This window comes from Pagrus pagrus, assembly GCF_965226575.1.
Source record: "Pagrus pagrus genome assembly, chromosome: 20".
Classification (NCBI taxonomy): domain Eukaryota; kingdom Metazoa; phylum Chordata; class Actinopteri; order Spariformes; family Sparidae; genus Pagrus; species Pagrus pagrus.
The window spans coordinates 10331660-10348483 of NC_140207.1; the positions used below are offsets into that span (position 1 = coordinate 10331660).

Below are 16824 nucleotides of genomic sequence, written 5' to 3' on the forward strand. Positions count from 1 at the left end.
AAAGAGATTAACACTGAGGAGAACAATACAAGACATTAAGCAGGGTCACAGCACTACATGCTGTCTAATGAAAATGGGATAGTTTTACAAGTATATGTTACAAGCCACCGACTAATTTGCAGACGCGTTTGCTTTGAACCACTATGATTAACGGAAAGGCAAGATGGTTCTGCAATTATCAGAAAGGCAGCAGTGATATGAGGAGCATGGTACAGCTGCTCAAGTGTTCAGTTGACTTGCAAGCTTTAAGTGCTGTAACTCAAGTGCACATAGATGCAGATGTATGCTCATTCGCTTCCTTACTGGACGTTAGATGAGAATATTGAAACCATTCTCACGTCTGTGTGGTTAGCGAGATTTCTTTTCCCAGGACAGTGAAGTTATGGGTCACCAACCCGACCAACAAAGAGAAGGAGAGAAGGGCAGGTCATGACTTTGCCACTCTGCAAATAAAAAAAATGCACAAGTTAGCTATGAATCTGCAGGTTCCAGCTAGTTAGCTTAGCTGGACATAAAGAGTTGAAACAGGGGGAAACCCACTTACAAGCACCTCTAATGCTAAGTTAACATCATCATCGTTTAGCCTATAATTACAAGCAAATGCTAGAAAAACACATCACACAAACAGTGTATGCTACAGGACAACAATGTTTTTCTTGGTGGCGCGTTAAAGTGTGTTAATCACTCTCTACCAGACAAAGAGATTCATTCTGATTGGATCTCTTTCCAACTTGTTCCCCCTTAACTTTTTTTTAATCTTGTTTTTATTCGTCGATCAAAGAATCAGTAGATTATGTCAGAGTTAGCATTTATTAAGATAATGTCTAGTGTTTGGGCATACTAGCTGTTTCTCTGTTTTTGATTTTAATGCTAAGCTAAGCTAATGGCTGTTGGCTGTATCTGCATAGGCCTATTTATTATAGCGTCAAAAAAATGGTATCAATCTTTTCATGTAATTCTTCACAATACAGTTCTATATAATTCTATTTATGGTGAATTAATGGTTGGTATCTTCTTAAAGTTATCCTAAAGTCACACACTGTCCCCTGCACATGTTATATTGTGTAACAATAATATTCTCATGACAGTAAATTATATATAGGCCCAATATTTATACCATAAAGTCTATGTATTAGTACCCTGTTAGACAGCTCATGGTAAAGTAGCCTTCAGGATTAGTGGATGAATGACTGAATGTGAAAGAATAGCATACAGTGTCTCTGTATAGCTTTTGTTATAAACTTCTTGGGCTTTACTTTAATTTGGCTTTAAGCCCCAATTACCAGCTGTCACTCACAGCTCATACAGAAGTCTCTTCCTCGAAACCCTCCAGTTCAACATCAAACTCAAGTGCTTCTCAGGACCGTGATAACACAATCACCTAATGACTTCACCCCTTTGTACCCTGGTATTTAAGTGTCACACGCCACATGACCATTGTCAACAGTGAATTGTATCACCTTATAACTGATATAGTGAAAGGTATACCCAGTGATTGGTTTATCACTGTGAGTGCATCCCTATAATCTAATGCAATTCAATACAGTCACCCTGCAACTGTAAAGCCTGTAATGTTCAGGTTTGTTGACACTGTCCGACAGCTGTTGATTCAACTGCTGCAGTAATTTTGATGCTTTAGTCAGCGGTGCACTATATAGAATATTGTTTCAAATATTGTGTTCACCCTCCAGATAAATACATGAGTGGCTTGAGTGTTCAAGGAAAAACGGTTATAATGAATCATATTCATGTCAGCAGCATGTGTCTGTGTTCAGCTGTCCAGGAAATTCCAGCTGTATGGACGTCCCATGGGACGTATCAGGACTATTTTTACATCCTGATCTGTTTGGCTCCCACACACTCAAGCTATGTGAATGTTTAACTTAACAATTTCAGACGTGAACAAATTAAATAGGCCCACACACAGGGTTGGGTAATGTGCTCGGACAAACTGTTAATGACCTCAGTAAATGGTGTATAACGTCACTGAGCAAGGTTTTCTATGAAGCTAGCACTCTCTAGTGGCTTAAAGTGACACTACAATACATGCTGAAACTAACTCATTTAGTGTAAGTATCCCTAAGTAGGACTTTTCATGAATAGATATGGATAGATCAACTGGAAAAGTTTAAATTTGCAGAGAAAGAAATTGCATCCACTTGAAACGTTGAATTAATCAGACCTAGATATGAGTTTAAAGGTGCAGTATGTAGTTTTGGGGAAGAAATTTGAATCAGAAGAGAATTGACTGATTCGTTGTCTATTTTTCTCTAATGCCTAAACACACTAAAAAAACAAACTCCCTTTGTTTTCATATAAATAAACACACTGATCTTAAAGGACAACACAATTTCATACTGTTTTACTTTGTTTATATGTGGCGGACCCTGCCACCTTTCAAGCTTCAACAGTGTTCTAGGACCTTATTGTTTGTTTATTCACTTGTGTAAAAAACAAAAAACAAATTCTTTCTGAGTTTGTATTATTACCCGATTAAGGTTACCTGTTTTTCAATGATGTCTGTAGCATCTATTTTCGTCTTTTACTAACAAAAAAATTATAATTGACAGTTTTTGGTTTTTCATTCATTCACCTCTTCTTATAATGCTCATTAACTCTAGTTGTGTTGTTATGAATGCTAGACTGGTGGCCTGTTTTGATAAGATACAGCATACTATAAGGGACTCTCATAGCACATGTTCAGCCACCTTGCTATCAGCTTTGAAAGTGATATGACAACTGGACATAATAGACAGATGTGGCTTGTTTTAACCTGTGAGTCAACAGTTCCACATTTTGCTTTTGAGGCCCTGCAGCAGTAAGCCTCTCTTTACAGCGATGACCGGGGGATACCAACTGTTGTCTGACCCACGCTTGACAGTCAGTATCTATAATTATCCATCCTATCAACATTTTTCTCTGTATTGTTTTGGTCTCAGTGTATGAACTTCAATTTATTTGTCTTTTCCTTCACTTAATTTAACCAGGAGAAAGTCTCATTGGGGTAAGAGTCTCTTTTTTCAAGAGAAACAAAGCAAAGAATGTAGTATATAAAAATGTGTTTACAGCAATAAATGAAAAACAAAACAACATAAACACACTTACATGATACAAAAGAGTATAAATAACACCAAGGTGAGGTGTATGTGAAGGAATTAGTCATCAAAATGACCTCAACATGGCAAAAGTGATGACCTGTCTTCGCTGACAAACACTATCACCTCAATTTTATATCATTTTGCATCTGATTTGCATAATTTATAAAATAAGATGAACATTTCATGTGACTCTAAAGGTCAGCTTTCCATATATGTTTGCTTTGTTGATGGTAACGCCCACGTTTTCCCACGGGCATCTTCTTTGTACACAATGCAAAGGACACTGAACATTGTATGCTTTCTTCCCTTAAAAGGGCATATCCAGGAATGTTAAGGCAGGCAAGGGAGTGTTTGTGGAAGTTACATTTACTCCACCAGGGGTGTACGGTACAATTTGTATTTTATTACTGATACTTATAAAGGATTATAATCTGTTTTAGAAGAAAGTTTAATAAAGTCAACCTGTCATTGTAGTATTTATACCGAAACAACGTATGAATTGTTTTTAAAGTGTGTGAAAATGGTTTCACATCTGACGAACCCCCCTATTTTTCTCAGTTGGTTCGTCCTGAATGTTATGAACGTAACCCAACATGATATCAGGAAGTGAAGGGCGGTGGTTGAGAAAAAGAGCAGCACCGGGCTAGCTAACAAGTATCTTGTGTTGTCAGGTAAGACTTGTTTTAACTTTTTTTACTCAGTCTACCACAGCTAGCTACATTGTAAATGTTTCGCTAACAAGATAACACAGGGATGTTGGCAACATTAAAGTCGTTTATCAATGAAAATCGGCTATAGTGCGAGTTTGAGTACGTTTGATTGCATTGAAAACACGGCTAGCCGTTAGCTGCGCAGCTGTCGCTAACAAGCGGATGTTTAACGTAGACGTGTAAACGTAAATGTTAGCTTTAAAAACTGACAGTTTAACCCGTGAAACTGGGAAACTTCAGCGACTGCTCGGTGTTTGTAGTCGGCTAACATTCACAGCCGTATGAACAGCTCTAATAATTTAATATGGCTCAAGCTAGGCCGCAAACCATTAAAACTGCACGCAGTTTAATAGTGCGCTTCAACCTGTGGTAAGCTTTAAAAAATGAACACGTAGCATTAAACAATGATGGTTTTGTGGGAAGATAAGGCAACTCTTGGCTTGCACGGTTTGCATAGTGGGCCACATAAGCTAATGCAAATGTCAAGATAACGTTAGCCATCAATATTTTGACTGTAGCCCATTTAAAACCTAAGAGTGACTCATTTCATACTTTCAAGACATGTTCATTTGGAGTATTTTTGCTGAACTCGGGAGTACTTCTTTGCCAGTTTGAAAGAAAAGCTGTTATTTGCTGCGTTTCTTTTCATTGTAAATTGCCTTGAGCTTTTGGGAACTTGTGTTGTACAGTTTATACACGGAATTATGTAGTATTAAACTAATGAATGATTCAATAATTGCAATTAGTTGCAGCCCTAATACAGATCATTAACACTTGTATTACTAAACCTGAGTCTTTATAATTACCATTGTCTTAGGTAATATTTGTGCTTGACGATGTCTTTATACTTGCTGCCCAAGATGGATGAGTCCATTTTCTATTAACACCCACTGTCAAAAACACGAGCTATCTGTCAACATAAAGATGTGCACTAGGGCCGGTTTGAGTCCACATTCAAGACATTGCCTCATAAGGGCATCTGTGCTCACATCAGTAATTTTCCTGCCCTTAGTGCAGAGCAGGCAGTGAGCTGATCAACCTAGAAAGATGAGGAACATCTCCATTTATAGCTCAGCGAGGGACACCACACTGGGGATCACTGCCAGTGAATTAAAAATACATTGCCGAATACTCTGGGCACGGATGACACAATTGTATTTTGAGTAACGATGATCCACTTTTGATCAGATTGTCTCTGTGCTTGTCAGGGGTCAGTCATCCTTTGTCTTTCTTATCAAGCCTATAGCTTTTCTTTGTTTTTCTGCTTTGAACCTACTGTTGTTCAGATCGTAGCTAAATAGGACTGTCTTAACATTAAGGAACAACAGGAAGGATGTACATTCCTCCCCTCTACTGAACTGTTGAAGTCATGGAAATTTCATTACACTGACGTTTCACATTGTTTATCTTCTTTTGTGTTTTCCTGGCTGCAGTGTTCAACATGTTTTATATCGATTTGTTTCCACAGATATAAAACAGTCAAGATGTCGAGCAAAAGGGCTAAGGGAAAGACCACAAAGAAGCGCCCTCAGCGCGCAACCTCCAATGTCTTCGCCATGTTTGACCAGTCTCAGATCCAGGAGTTCAAAGAGGCCTTCAACATGATTGACCAGAACCGTGATGGGTTTGTGGACAAGGAGGATCTTCACGACATGCTCGCCTCACTGGGTTAGTAGAGTTTTTACTTCAAGATGAACTGAACCAACATGTCAGGTAGAGGCTGTTGGCAGTCTGCACTTTGCTCATTTGGCTGTGCACCTACATTGTTTGTTATCTGAAAACTAGTTCAACAAGCAAACATTTAAATGTTCAGCAGTTGTAAATGTCACTTGAAATTGAAACCATCCAGACCCATTTCATTAAACCATAATTGTGTCGTTGTATAGGGAAAAATCCAACTGATGAGTACCTGGAGACCATGATGATGGAAGCTCCTGGACCCATTAATTTCACCATGTTTCTCACCATGTTTGGAGAGAAGCTCAATGGCACAGACCCAGAGGATGTGATCAGAAACGCATTTGCTTGCTTTGATGAGGAGGGGACAGGTAAATTCTGACTTTTGTAACCTCTTTCCTTCTTATATATGAAAGTCCTAGCTTTCGTCTCAGCTGTGAAGATAATATAAAATAGAATAAAATGCAATGTTGTTTTTGTTCTATTGTTTTTCCTCGCCTTATATAAAGCACTGTAAATCGCAGCTCTGTTTTGAAAGCTGTTTTATAATAGTTTCCTTGCCTAAAATGGTAATTGTGTCACTCAAATTCTTCACGAGATGCCTCTAATGTTGATTCAGCCTGTCTTAGCCCCTCTTATCTGATTGGACGATTTTCCTCCCCCAGGTTTCATCCAGGAAGATTACCTCAGAGAGCTACTCACAACAATGGGCGACCGGTTTACAGACGACGAGGTGGACGAGCTCTTCAGGGAGGCGCCCATCGACAAGAAAAGCAACTTCAACTATGTGGAGTTCACACGCATCCTAAAGCACGGTGCCAAGGATAAGGACGATTAAAGAGCCATGCCAGCATACTCCTCGCCACCCTCTTCCCCTCCTCCGTCAGCTAGATCCCCGTGCTGCATGTCTCAACTCTCCAGTATAAACCCCATTTTAAACAAACCAAAGCAATAACTATCCACTCTTTTTTTGGTGTGAACTTCCAGCATTGCCAAATGTACACATCTCTAATGAGAAGAAAAATCTCTTAATAGGTTGTCATGTTTTTTCTATCATGTAAAGATGTGATGTGGCAGCACCTTGGAAGCTCTAAGGGATAAGTCTTTACAATCCATGTGATCGGATTTAGCTGAATTTTTACATTTTATAATATAAACTTTTTAAATAAAGCCCTCTATCAAGTTGTACTTTGCTGACTGTTTCCATAAATGACAACTGAAATAAGTGATGCATTATTCTGTCTTTATTTTTCCTGTGGCATTACTAAAATGCTTCTGCACCATTTTCCCCTCCTCAGGAGCTTGTCCAGTCTTGACAAGTCGACTCTGCCTCCTTGATAAATTCATTTAACGTGTGCTGACTAGCACAAGCCGAATTCCTTCTGTTCAAGGGCTAATGTGCAAAGCTAACATGAACTCAAACAAGGGAAAGTGCTCAAATGCCACGATCACACGAAGTAAAATCCTTACCTAACAGACCTGGGAGATACTTCAGTTATTTAAGAAGCATAGTACATTAATCTCATCTGAGGAATACATCAGGTTACAGTTAATTTAGCAGCAGTACAAGAGCTCACAGTTGACACTGCTGAATGCCAAAAATGTTATTGTTTCTCGAGAAGCAGTGGTGGAAAATAAGTACATTTAATCACAATTTTGAGGAAACTTGGGTATGATTTGGATTTTGCATACTAAATATAGGACTAACTTAAGTATGATGCACAAGTATGGATTAAAGGCCTCATGCCCACACAGGTGTTTTCAGTTATGTTATTAATCAGACCTTCTCAGGTTGGAAATACAACATTCTTGAAGTCCAGGAAAAAAAATACTCTGTTGTTGCAAACAATTAAGTTTGTGTACAAATAATCTTGTGAGCATACTTAAAAAAACAAAACCATATAAAAATATCCTTCCTTTGGACCTTAAAGGCTCCATAATTTCAAGAGAAGCCACCAATTTTACACATAGTTTGTCTACAGGTCTTGAGGAGTACTACTGCATATGTGAAAAACGAGTGTAAAGCCTTTTATGGTTTTAGAGGAGGTTGCATGTAATCTGATAAATTGCCTCCAGTGATGTTACTCAATGGCTAAATTGCATTGTGGGTAATGTAGGACCAGGTCTTAAAAGCAGTCTACTGGTCTAACATTGCACTCTTAATACTGTTGTGATAACACAAGTTATCACAATTAATACAACAGAAACAGAGATGTCATCTTTTTTTACACCTACGTTACCCACAATGCAACTTAGCCACTGAGTAACATCACAGAAGGCAATGTATCAGACTACATGCAGCTTCCTCTGGAACCACAAAAGACTAAATACTATTTTTTTATTTTTTTTTACATATGCAGCAGTACTCCTCAAGACCTGTATACACACTTCAACTGGTGGATATCACGGAAGCCCTAAAGGGCCATGCATTCATACATTTAATTCCTCCGTTTTCCCGAGATAACAGGATAATTTTCTCGAGATCTCAAGATAACGAAACTTTGTTTTCCGATATCGATATGCTCCTGCTTCTCTGTCATTGCTACACTGAATGATGTTTCCTGCAATGATTTAATACACTGTCGTCTTGTTTTCTCAAGATCTCGAATTAATTATATCGTTATCTCGGGAAAACAAAGTTTCGTCATCTCGAGATCTTGAGAAAATTAACCCGTTATCTCGGGAAAAAGGCAGTTGTTATTTCGAGATAATAACTCGAGATCTCGAGAAAACAAATGAAATTAACTCGTTATCACGGGAAAACGGAGGAAATAAAATGTATGAATGCATGGCCCTTTAGGGCTTCCGTAGGATATCACTCTGAATCACAATAAAAAATGTTTTTGGTATGAGTAAACTGGAACGATTAAATCACTAAGGTGTACAAATAATCAAAATTGACCAGTTGTAAACAAACACACCAGAACCTCCAAATGAGGGAAACCTTATTTTATTTTATTTTTTTTAAGTTATATCTGTCTGATAAGATTCAGTCATCCAGGTCCTGGTTATCCAAGGAGGGTTGAATCTAGTCCAGTTGCACTAAATTCATACCTCTTTGGGTATTTATGAGTCATATCGCCCTCTAGTGTCTGAATGAAGTTTGAAATTGCATAATGGTGCCTTCAATGCTGTCTCAAAAAAACAGCACCATCGAATTTCCCTCAAAAGTCAAATCAAGAGGTTATTAAATGAATCGGCGTGATGATGTGTTGGTAGTATAAGATTTTCTGTTATATCTTCATATATTTGGATGCAAAATTCGAGGTGCGAAGATCATATCATGGGGGATTTTGGATGGAAGAATCTTTCAGTAGGATTTACGACGGTCCCTGAACGCCTCGTCATCCTTACGGAACCACGCTAGGACAGAGTCGCTCCTGTCAGCGGTTCTGTGACTCTTTGCCGCTGTCGGCGAGTCCAGGTATGAGTTCTGCCGGTGTTATCTTGTCTTTTGTTGTTTATTTATCACCATGTTCTGAAGTATCAACTTTCAAATGTGCTCATCTGAGCAGCGCGACTCTTTCAGGCTAGCTAGGAGCTAAGTAGCTAACGTTAGCTAACAACAGACTCAAGGTTGGTTAGCTAACAGAGGAGCAACAGAGGAAGAAGCTGAGCGCTCTCAATGCCAGTAGCTTTGCTCTTTTATTTAGCTATATCGTGTGAATTTGTGCGTGGTCTGTATCTCTTACAGACCACAGTCCTGTTAAATGTCTTCTTGTTTTTGAAGTTTTTCTTTCTGTTTCAGCTGGGTCTGAGGGTCATGGCTCTGAAGCTGATCCAGAGACTAACCCTGATCGGGCAGTTTGCTGGTCATCGTGGAGTCTGCTCCACCAGGCTCCTGAGCACCATCAGTGTGGGTCAGCCTCTATGCGCTGGCTGCCTGTGTAACTCAGCTGAATGCTGCATCCGGAGACAGGGCTGCAGGACACTCCAGCAGGACTCTGGTAGAAGGAGCCTGACCACCATCACCAGGGAGCCGTCCTTCCTCGGCAGCAGCTCTGTTGGCCTCCACAGAGATTCAGGACTTGGGTTCCGGATCACCCAGGTGCACGGACCCACAGCTGCTGAGGAGGAGGATTTCAAGCAGCGACTAGATAGCTGCTCCTCATCCCGACAGGTGTTCAATCTTCTGCGCTCTTTAGGGATCATGTCTGACACCATGGCTGCAGCAGCACTGCACCGTGTGGCTGATCTGGAGCAGGTGGGGAACTCCCTGAAGGATCCTACAGTGCTGGAGAAAGACACCATCAGATCTCTGTGCCTCCAGCTGGAGCAGGACTCCAGGCGGCTGACAGATGCCGGGCTGGTGTCAGTTCTCCTGGCTTGCACGCGCCTCTTCTTGGATCCTTGGAGCGTGCTGATGGTGCGACTGGTGTCTGAAAGCCAGGAGAGGTTGGACAGAGGGCAGATGACTGTGGAGCAGCTGTGCACTCTGGGGCAAGCGATGCTGGCTATGGAGGGTCCTGGCTGTGTGATGCTGGAGCAGGTGATGGAGCAAATCCAGAAGCAGGAGCCGTCACAGTGGAGCCTAGAAGATCTAATCGCTGTATATAGACTTCTGCAAGGTGGTGTGGTTCAGGATGGGAAGTACCGGGACCTCCTGAACGCCATGCACACCCACGCCGTGACAGTCACCTCCCGCATGAACCCTGCAGCCGTCAGCGGGCTTCTTGGTGCTCTCGTGGTCCTGAATCAGACGCAGGTCATGCCTCTTGTGATCAATCTGTGCAAGCAGGCTGTGAGGCATGTTCCTTACTTCACTGATGAGGAGCTCACAGTTGTGCTCGGCGGCCTTATGCACTTTGGTCACAGCGATCATTTCTTTGTGGAGGCGATGGAGAAGTACGTACCCACAATGACCTTCACCTCCCACCCAGAGACGGTGACCAAGGTGGCTCAGTTCTTTGGCCGGAGGAACATCCTCTCCCCGACTGTGTTTGACGCTGTCGCTGAGAGCTTCGTGTACCGAGCAGACGACTACAGCACCAGCCAGGTGGCCCGGCAGATCATGGCTCTGGGAAAGCTCGGCTACCTTCCTCCCAACGCCGGCGAGGTATTCAGGAAAGTTGAGTCCATCCTGCGATCGCGCTTTCCACACTTCCAGCCTCGAACGGTGCTCAACCTGCTCCACTCCTGCACCCTGGTGGAGAGATTCCCCGTTAACTTTGTCTCCAAAGTGTTCAGCAGTTTCTTCCTCCAGCAGTTGCAAGGTAAAACATCCCGTCAGACACCTGCACAGGGTTTCCATGAATTGTCATGGGGGGTGGGGAGGGGGGGGTTCCTTTTGAGGTAAATGTGTGATTTGTGTTTGACTAAAATATCAAATCAAAATGCTTGTATTCCAGATCAGGGCGCAGGGATTGACCGGATCGTCCTGGCACAGCTGACCCAGCTCTACATGACTTTGAAGTTGGAGTGTCCTTTCTATGAGGTAAAACATGTCAGCATGTTTAAGAAGAGGCCAGGTCAACACAATAACAAAGGATGAATGCACAGTCAGAAACCTGAATACACACCCTCTTACGGAACGTGTCATCAGTGTGTGAGGTTCAGTGCATTCCAGTTACCTGTGATAAAACCTGCACTGGGTCTTTGTGACTCTCTACATTTCCCATAGGCGCACCACGCAGTAACACAAAATCTACTTGCATTAATTAAAAAGCACTGAAGGACTCATTTGAGATTGAGTTCATCTGCTACATGGTTTGGAACTGACAACCTTGTGCTTTTATTTTGAAGGCAGAGACCAAAACAACTGCTTCACATCTTAACTACACTTTAGATTTAGTTTGCACATCGGACAAGTCCCCACTTCTTCTGTTGTAACATAAGACCACAGCTTGATCATGCTTTGACGCTCAGTGTGACCATATTCCTCCTGTTGTCTCCTCAGGGTCCCAAACTCCTTCGAAAGTACCGCGTCAAGTCTTTCCTCATGTCCGGACGCTCTCTGGAGACACCGGTCGACGCACATCTGTACAACACTGTCAAAACCGGGCTGGTGGATTTGCTCGGGTCTCGTTCATACTTTGGATCCAAAGTTCTGACACCGTACTGCTACACACTTGGTAACACACACGCATACGAACAGCTGTTTCTCCTAAGTGTTTCTTGTAGTCTACCTAGGAAGGGCTTACCATTTGTTTTTGCTTTTGTAGATGTGGAGATAAAACTGGACGAAGGGGGATACGTGCTGCCTGCCAGTCAGAATGATGACGTATACAAAAGGTAAATGGTTTTATGTTATGAGGTTGTTAAAGTTCAGATTTGTGGTTCTACTAAATGTTTGAGAGCTGGATGTAAATATAACAGGTTAAAACCGGTGTTGTTTGACGCGTTACAGGATAGCTCTTTGTATTGACGGACAGAAGAGGTTCACTACAAAAAAGAGGCAGCTACTTGGAAAAGAGGCCATCAAGCAGCGACACCTGAGGCTTCTGGGATATGAAGTTGTTCAGGTTAGATCCTCGTCTTCACTTTTATGCTTTGTTTTTGTTTTTTAGTGGTTTCATCTCACCCAAATGTTAGATCTGTGTGTGCTGTGACTGTCTTACCATTTCTTTTTTTTTTTCTGTTAACCTGCCCAATCTTTTGTTTTCATGAACTGAATTAAGTTTTTGCTCTGTTTCTTTTAGATTCCTTTCTACGAGTTTGAAAAACTGAAAAACAAGACCAGTGTGGTGGAGTACCTGCACCAGAAAGTCTTCCCTCACACTTTCAGGCTGAGCTGGTGATGATAGAAATGTGCCATCAGAGGTCTCGAGTTTTGTCGAGAACTTCTTATGTAAAACAAAAGTATCTATTTATTTTTTTAATTAAGTCATTACCAAATGAATGTGACTAAGTTATTGATTCTGCACTTTCACCTGTTTAACTTCACAATAAAGTTACTTTGGTATAAATACTGACTTTTGAATGACTTCAGTGCATCAGACAACGTTGAGTATCGTTTGAAAAATATAATTTATTTTGTTTTTGGCAAATCATCCCTGCAGAAACTGTACAAAGTTAGTATAAGAGAATCCCAGTTCAGTTATTCACCAAAGATACATATGATTATCAGAGAATAATCATCAGAAATTTTTATTAAAGATGCCTGGTTGGAGGTGAAAGTTTCCATCATTTGTTGGACAGAAGAAGCTTTGATTTTCAATTAGGGCTGCAACTTCATTATCATTTTCATATGTTTATGGTTATTTCAATAACCGTCTCAAGTCTATTTAGTGTCCAAAAAAAAAAAAAAAATGCTGAAACTGACTTCTTTATATTGCTTCTTTTGTCCAACAAACAGTCCAAAACCCAAAGACTCTTCATCAACTATCACAAAAGACAAAGAAAAGCAGTAAATCCTTACATTTAAGAAGCTGGAAGCGGCAAATGTTTGATATTTTTGTTCAAAATAATGGCTGAAATGATTAACTGATTGTCAAGATAGTTGGAAATTATCTTGAGACTGATGAATCGATTAATCGTTGCAGCTCTATTTTTAAAATTCTCACTCCAAGACTGGGAGTGTCAGTTGGATAAATAGAAAAAAGGCTATGATACATGTAAAACTAGAGTGAGTGTTTTGATCGCTTCTTTATGTAGCAGGAATCTGAGGAAGGCCGAACTCGTCCACCAGAACACCATCCTGAAAAAACAAAAAGAAGCGTGGCCATTAACAAAAAACTCAGTAATTAGTGATTGCAGTAAGTAAATAAAAGGGAAAAATCCCGAAACTGTGAAGTACCCTGTTGGTCGACTTGTCTCCGGGCAGGCCCTCTGGGATGGAAGGAGCTGTTGAAGCCTCATCCAGGTAGGAGCTGTCATCATCCATGAGGAACTCGTCTCCCAAAGCATCCAGCTCTGCGGACGCATCAACAAAAGATATCCATCATAAGCAATATCACCTCGTCTAAAATGTAGATGTCTCTGGCATCAAAGTTAAAATCTTAGTAAACAACACAATCCTGGAAGAATCCTGGGACGTAAAGTGTTTAACTGACCTGCTTCCAAGTCGTCTTCATCAATGTCAGGGGTGCCGTAGCTTCTGCTCAGCGACTCCTGGATCTCATTGGCATCCTCCATCATGTCCTCCAGCTGATCTTGGATATTCTGATTATTAAAGAAAATAAAAAGGAGTTCATATGTTCGTCTGTAATATGTTAACAAAGACCCTCAACACTTCTACACAAGAGCTCATGATGATGTCTTAAAAGTTTAAATGTCATACTAGGAGGCGAATAAGGGTGCATTTAGTATTCTTAAATATATACACAATTATCCAGTGTGAGACCATCTTATCTTTTGATTATCTTCGTTATATCTAACACTTGATGGTGACTATGGCCGTCTTAATGAAGTAAATCTGTAATCAGGAACCACATACCTCAATCTTATCGATGTTCACGTTCTTGTATGCTTTCTTCATGTCTTTGAGGCCGGTCTTCATGGCATCAACCTGAAGAGAAAGAAGCAAATGTTAGCATAATGACACATTTTCTTCAGTTATCATCACATCTGGCAGATAATTGACTCTCTTACTGTGGTTTTAGTGTCTTTAAGGTTTTGGATTGTGTAGTTGGCTTGTTCCATGTTGAACGACTGCTGCATGAGGTTGTCTCTCTGGCCCTCATACCTGGAGGATAAATTGATGAAACACATTTAGAGTTTGATAGCAGTAGATGTAGAGAATAAACAGTGATTGATGAGGGAAAAAAGCTCTAAAGTTTATAAATTTGACATGATGAAGAATATGAACATGATGGCTTGAGGAAATAAAATGACTCACATTCTCTTCTGCTTCAGCACTCTCATAGCCTTTTGCTTGACCATGTTCTGGTAAATGAGAAAAAAATGTTCAAACTGATTAATCGATCACCAGAATAGTTGGCAATTCATTTAACAGCTGCTGACTAATCAATTAGTCGTTGCATCTCTAATTTACAGCACTTAAGCATAAAGACAAGAACTCAGAAATTTGCCTCTTAATTTTTCTTTTTAATAACTAACCATCCATTGACGCACAACAACACTTCTGCTCTACTTTCTTCAGCGTGTGTGTTATAATATTATGACCAATGTAAGAAGAAAGTTACCGACTGGAAAAGAAAGAAAAGCAACTCCTTTTTTTGTTTTACTTCAGCATTGGACACAAACTCTCACCTTCGACGGCCCGTCTCTCATCTTCTTCATTTGGTCCTTGTATTTTCCAAGTTCAGCATCTAGTCTGGCGATCTTCTTGTCGATGGACTCTGCCCGAGAATCAACCTGTGAGTATAAAACAGAGGACAGGACATCACATTTAGTGTGGTTAATGATATAAAACAGTGAGATGTTTGCTGATGACCTGTATGGAAGGCATTTCCTTTAAGTAAACATTTAAAGTAGCTTAACTGAGACATATTGAGTACATCTAAATGTCATGATTTTGGTTCCTCCACTCTGGTTGGCTAATAATAGCTCTACCCAGACATACAACCTGTTTAACTGGTTGATGTCATCATGCCACTGAGACAATGATTAGGTTTACGTTGTATGCCAGTTAAATAACTCACATTCCTGCTCAAAATGAGATAATACTGACTCATTATCTCAACACACATACTGAGTGTTTGGTTTTAATAACCTACTGACCCTCTGACAATATCAGTACAATATGTGAGGTGAAAACAAACAAACAAGGGGGTTAAAATCCTCTCTGATATCAATAATACCAGAAATAATGACTCTTATAACTACTCGGCTCGTTTATTAGGACATGTCCGTTAAATATGACAAACGCTGGCCTGTTTTCTGCTCATAAAAGTTAGCTAGCACTTAGCTCCCCGAGCCGAGAGGGGCTCCATCTTTGTTTACTTTGTTCAAAACAGCGCTCAAAAAGTTACTTCGCGATCACACTTACATTTCCTATGCAGTCCGAAAGGTTCGGAGGGGGAGCTTTGGGCTTCCCGGAGCCGAATATGCGGTTCATTTTGGCTAAAAGTGAGAGATTTAACGCTTGAAGGAAGCTGCTCGCTGTCACCGTCCAGCCGACCGAAAACACCCGGAAGAGAGCCTGAGGATGACGTCAGAGGAGCCACGTGATCATTACTCACTCAGCCACGCCCCCTGAAGAGCTCAGCTGCTGCTGCTGTTGTTGTTGTTTATTGTTTCTCTTCATTTTTATATTATATGTTGGTGTTTGTATCGAAAGAAATACTTTTTATGTTTATGTTTCTTTTATTTTTGTAAACAGGAAACTACAATGTCCAACATTCAAACATATTAGTAAATATACAATAGGCTGACAGGGGTGGGGTCAGTGGTTCAATGTCCATTAATTCACATGTTTTATTAATGTCCATTACCAAAGCTCTTTCTCTTTAGTTGAAGGGTGTATCTCCATTGCTTTTATGACAGGAAACCAGAAACCCATTCACCTCAGGGACAAGCCATAGCATGTATCCCCACCTCACAGTCCCTCTTTGATTCAATCAAGCCTAATCTAATATCAAACATTTAAATCCAATAGATCCATCCCCATCAAATTATACAGTGACCAACCACCTAAATAAGTGTGATTTTTTTCATCAAGATCAATACATTATTCCCTGATCCCTATTTTTTCATTCACAGATCAATCATTTGTAGTCCAAAGTTTCACAAATGATAATAAACTCCCATCAGAAGTCAACCAGTCTCCATCCCTTGTGTCAGAACCTAGATTTAAGTGTTTCATTTGTACTGATATGAGGTGTAGAAAAGCAAGCAATTCTTCTTAGTAAATGGACTTGCATTTCTAGAGCACTTTTCCAGTCTGTTGAGCTCAAAGCACTTTACAACACTCGTCACCCATTCACACCACACACGCCTCACCAATGGAGACCTTATTGTCCTCTGAGAACAGCTTATTTATCCAATTTTTGAAAAAAATATAAAAATTCTGATTGGAGTTTGAATTTCTTCTCCAAAACTACATTGTGCCCCTTTATTTATTAAAATAAATAAATAAATAAAACTAGAACATTTTCTTCATTAGATAATCAATTATCACCATGTAGAGGGGCTGACAGGGAACCTTCTGCTTACGTCAACTTATGTGCATACAACTATCAATCATTGAGGGATTTATTTATAATGAGGCCACATTTATTTTAGTAATTACACTTTGCTTCCTCTGGAGGGAGCTGCTGACATACAGTAAAACACTTGCAGAAGACTCATGACCTCCCTGAAACTCTTCTGTGCAGAAATATTAAAAACTACAACTGTTTTTCTTCATCGAAGAAGCCACTGTGAGGACATATTTTGATGATGATGATGATGATGATGCAGGGAAAAGATATGTGTGTGTGCTGCATCTGAGGAGAGAG

At 40.4% G+C, this 16824-nt stretch overlaps 3 protein-coding genes across 3 annotated transcripts; 2 read left to right on the forward strand and 1 right to left on the reverse strand.

The window, feature by feature from the left end:
- The first annotated feature begins 3662 nt into the window (after window positions 1-3662).
- Window positions 3663-6710, forward strand: myl12.1 (myosin, light chain 12-1). The gene is made up of 4 exons (XM_084340459.1): window positions 3663-3769; window positions 5277-5476; window positions 5695-5856; window positions 6151-6710. Exons 2-4 carry the CDS (start codon window positions 5293-5295, stop codon window positions 6321-6323), a joined length of 519 nt encoding a protein of 172 aa, XP_084196585.1. The 5' UTR covers window positions 3663-3769; window positions 5277-5292; the 3' UTR covers window positions 6324-6710.
- A 2113-nt stretch (window positions 6711-8823) lies between these two features.
- fastkd3 (FAST kinase domains 3) lies at window positions 8824-12394 on the forward strand. Its single transcript, XM_084340446.1, has 7 exons — window positions 8824-8909; window positions 9234-10698; window positions 10834-10919; window positions 11382-11556; window positions 11647-11716; window positions 11832-11946; window positions 12124-12394. Exons 2-7 carry the CDS (start codon window positions 9249-9251, stop codon window positions 12220-12222), a joined length of 1995 nt encoding a protein of 664 aa, XP_084196572.1. The 5' UTR covers window positions 8824-8909; window positions 9234-9248; the 3' UTR covers window positions 12223-12394.
- Window positions 12395-12432: 38 nt separating this feature from the next.
- On the reverse strand, window positions 12433-15526 carry chmp5b (charged multivesicular body protein 5b). Its single transcript, XM_084340458.1, has 8 exons — window positions 15375-15526; window positions 14636-14740; window positions 14262-14308; window positions 14015-14108; window positions 13860-13931; window positions 13477-13585; window positions 13221-13336; window positions 12433-13121 (listed from the first exon to the last, which is right to left on the reverse strand). Exons 1-8 carry the CDS (start codon window positions 15441-15443, stop codon window positions 13071-13073), a joined length of 663 nt encoding a protein of 220 aa, XP_084196584.1. The 5' UTR covers window positions 15444-15526; the 3' UTR covers window positions 12433-13070.
- Between the last annotated feature and the right edge of the window lie 1298 nt (window positions 15527-16824).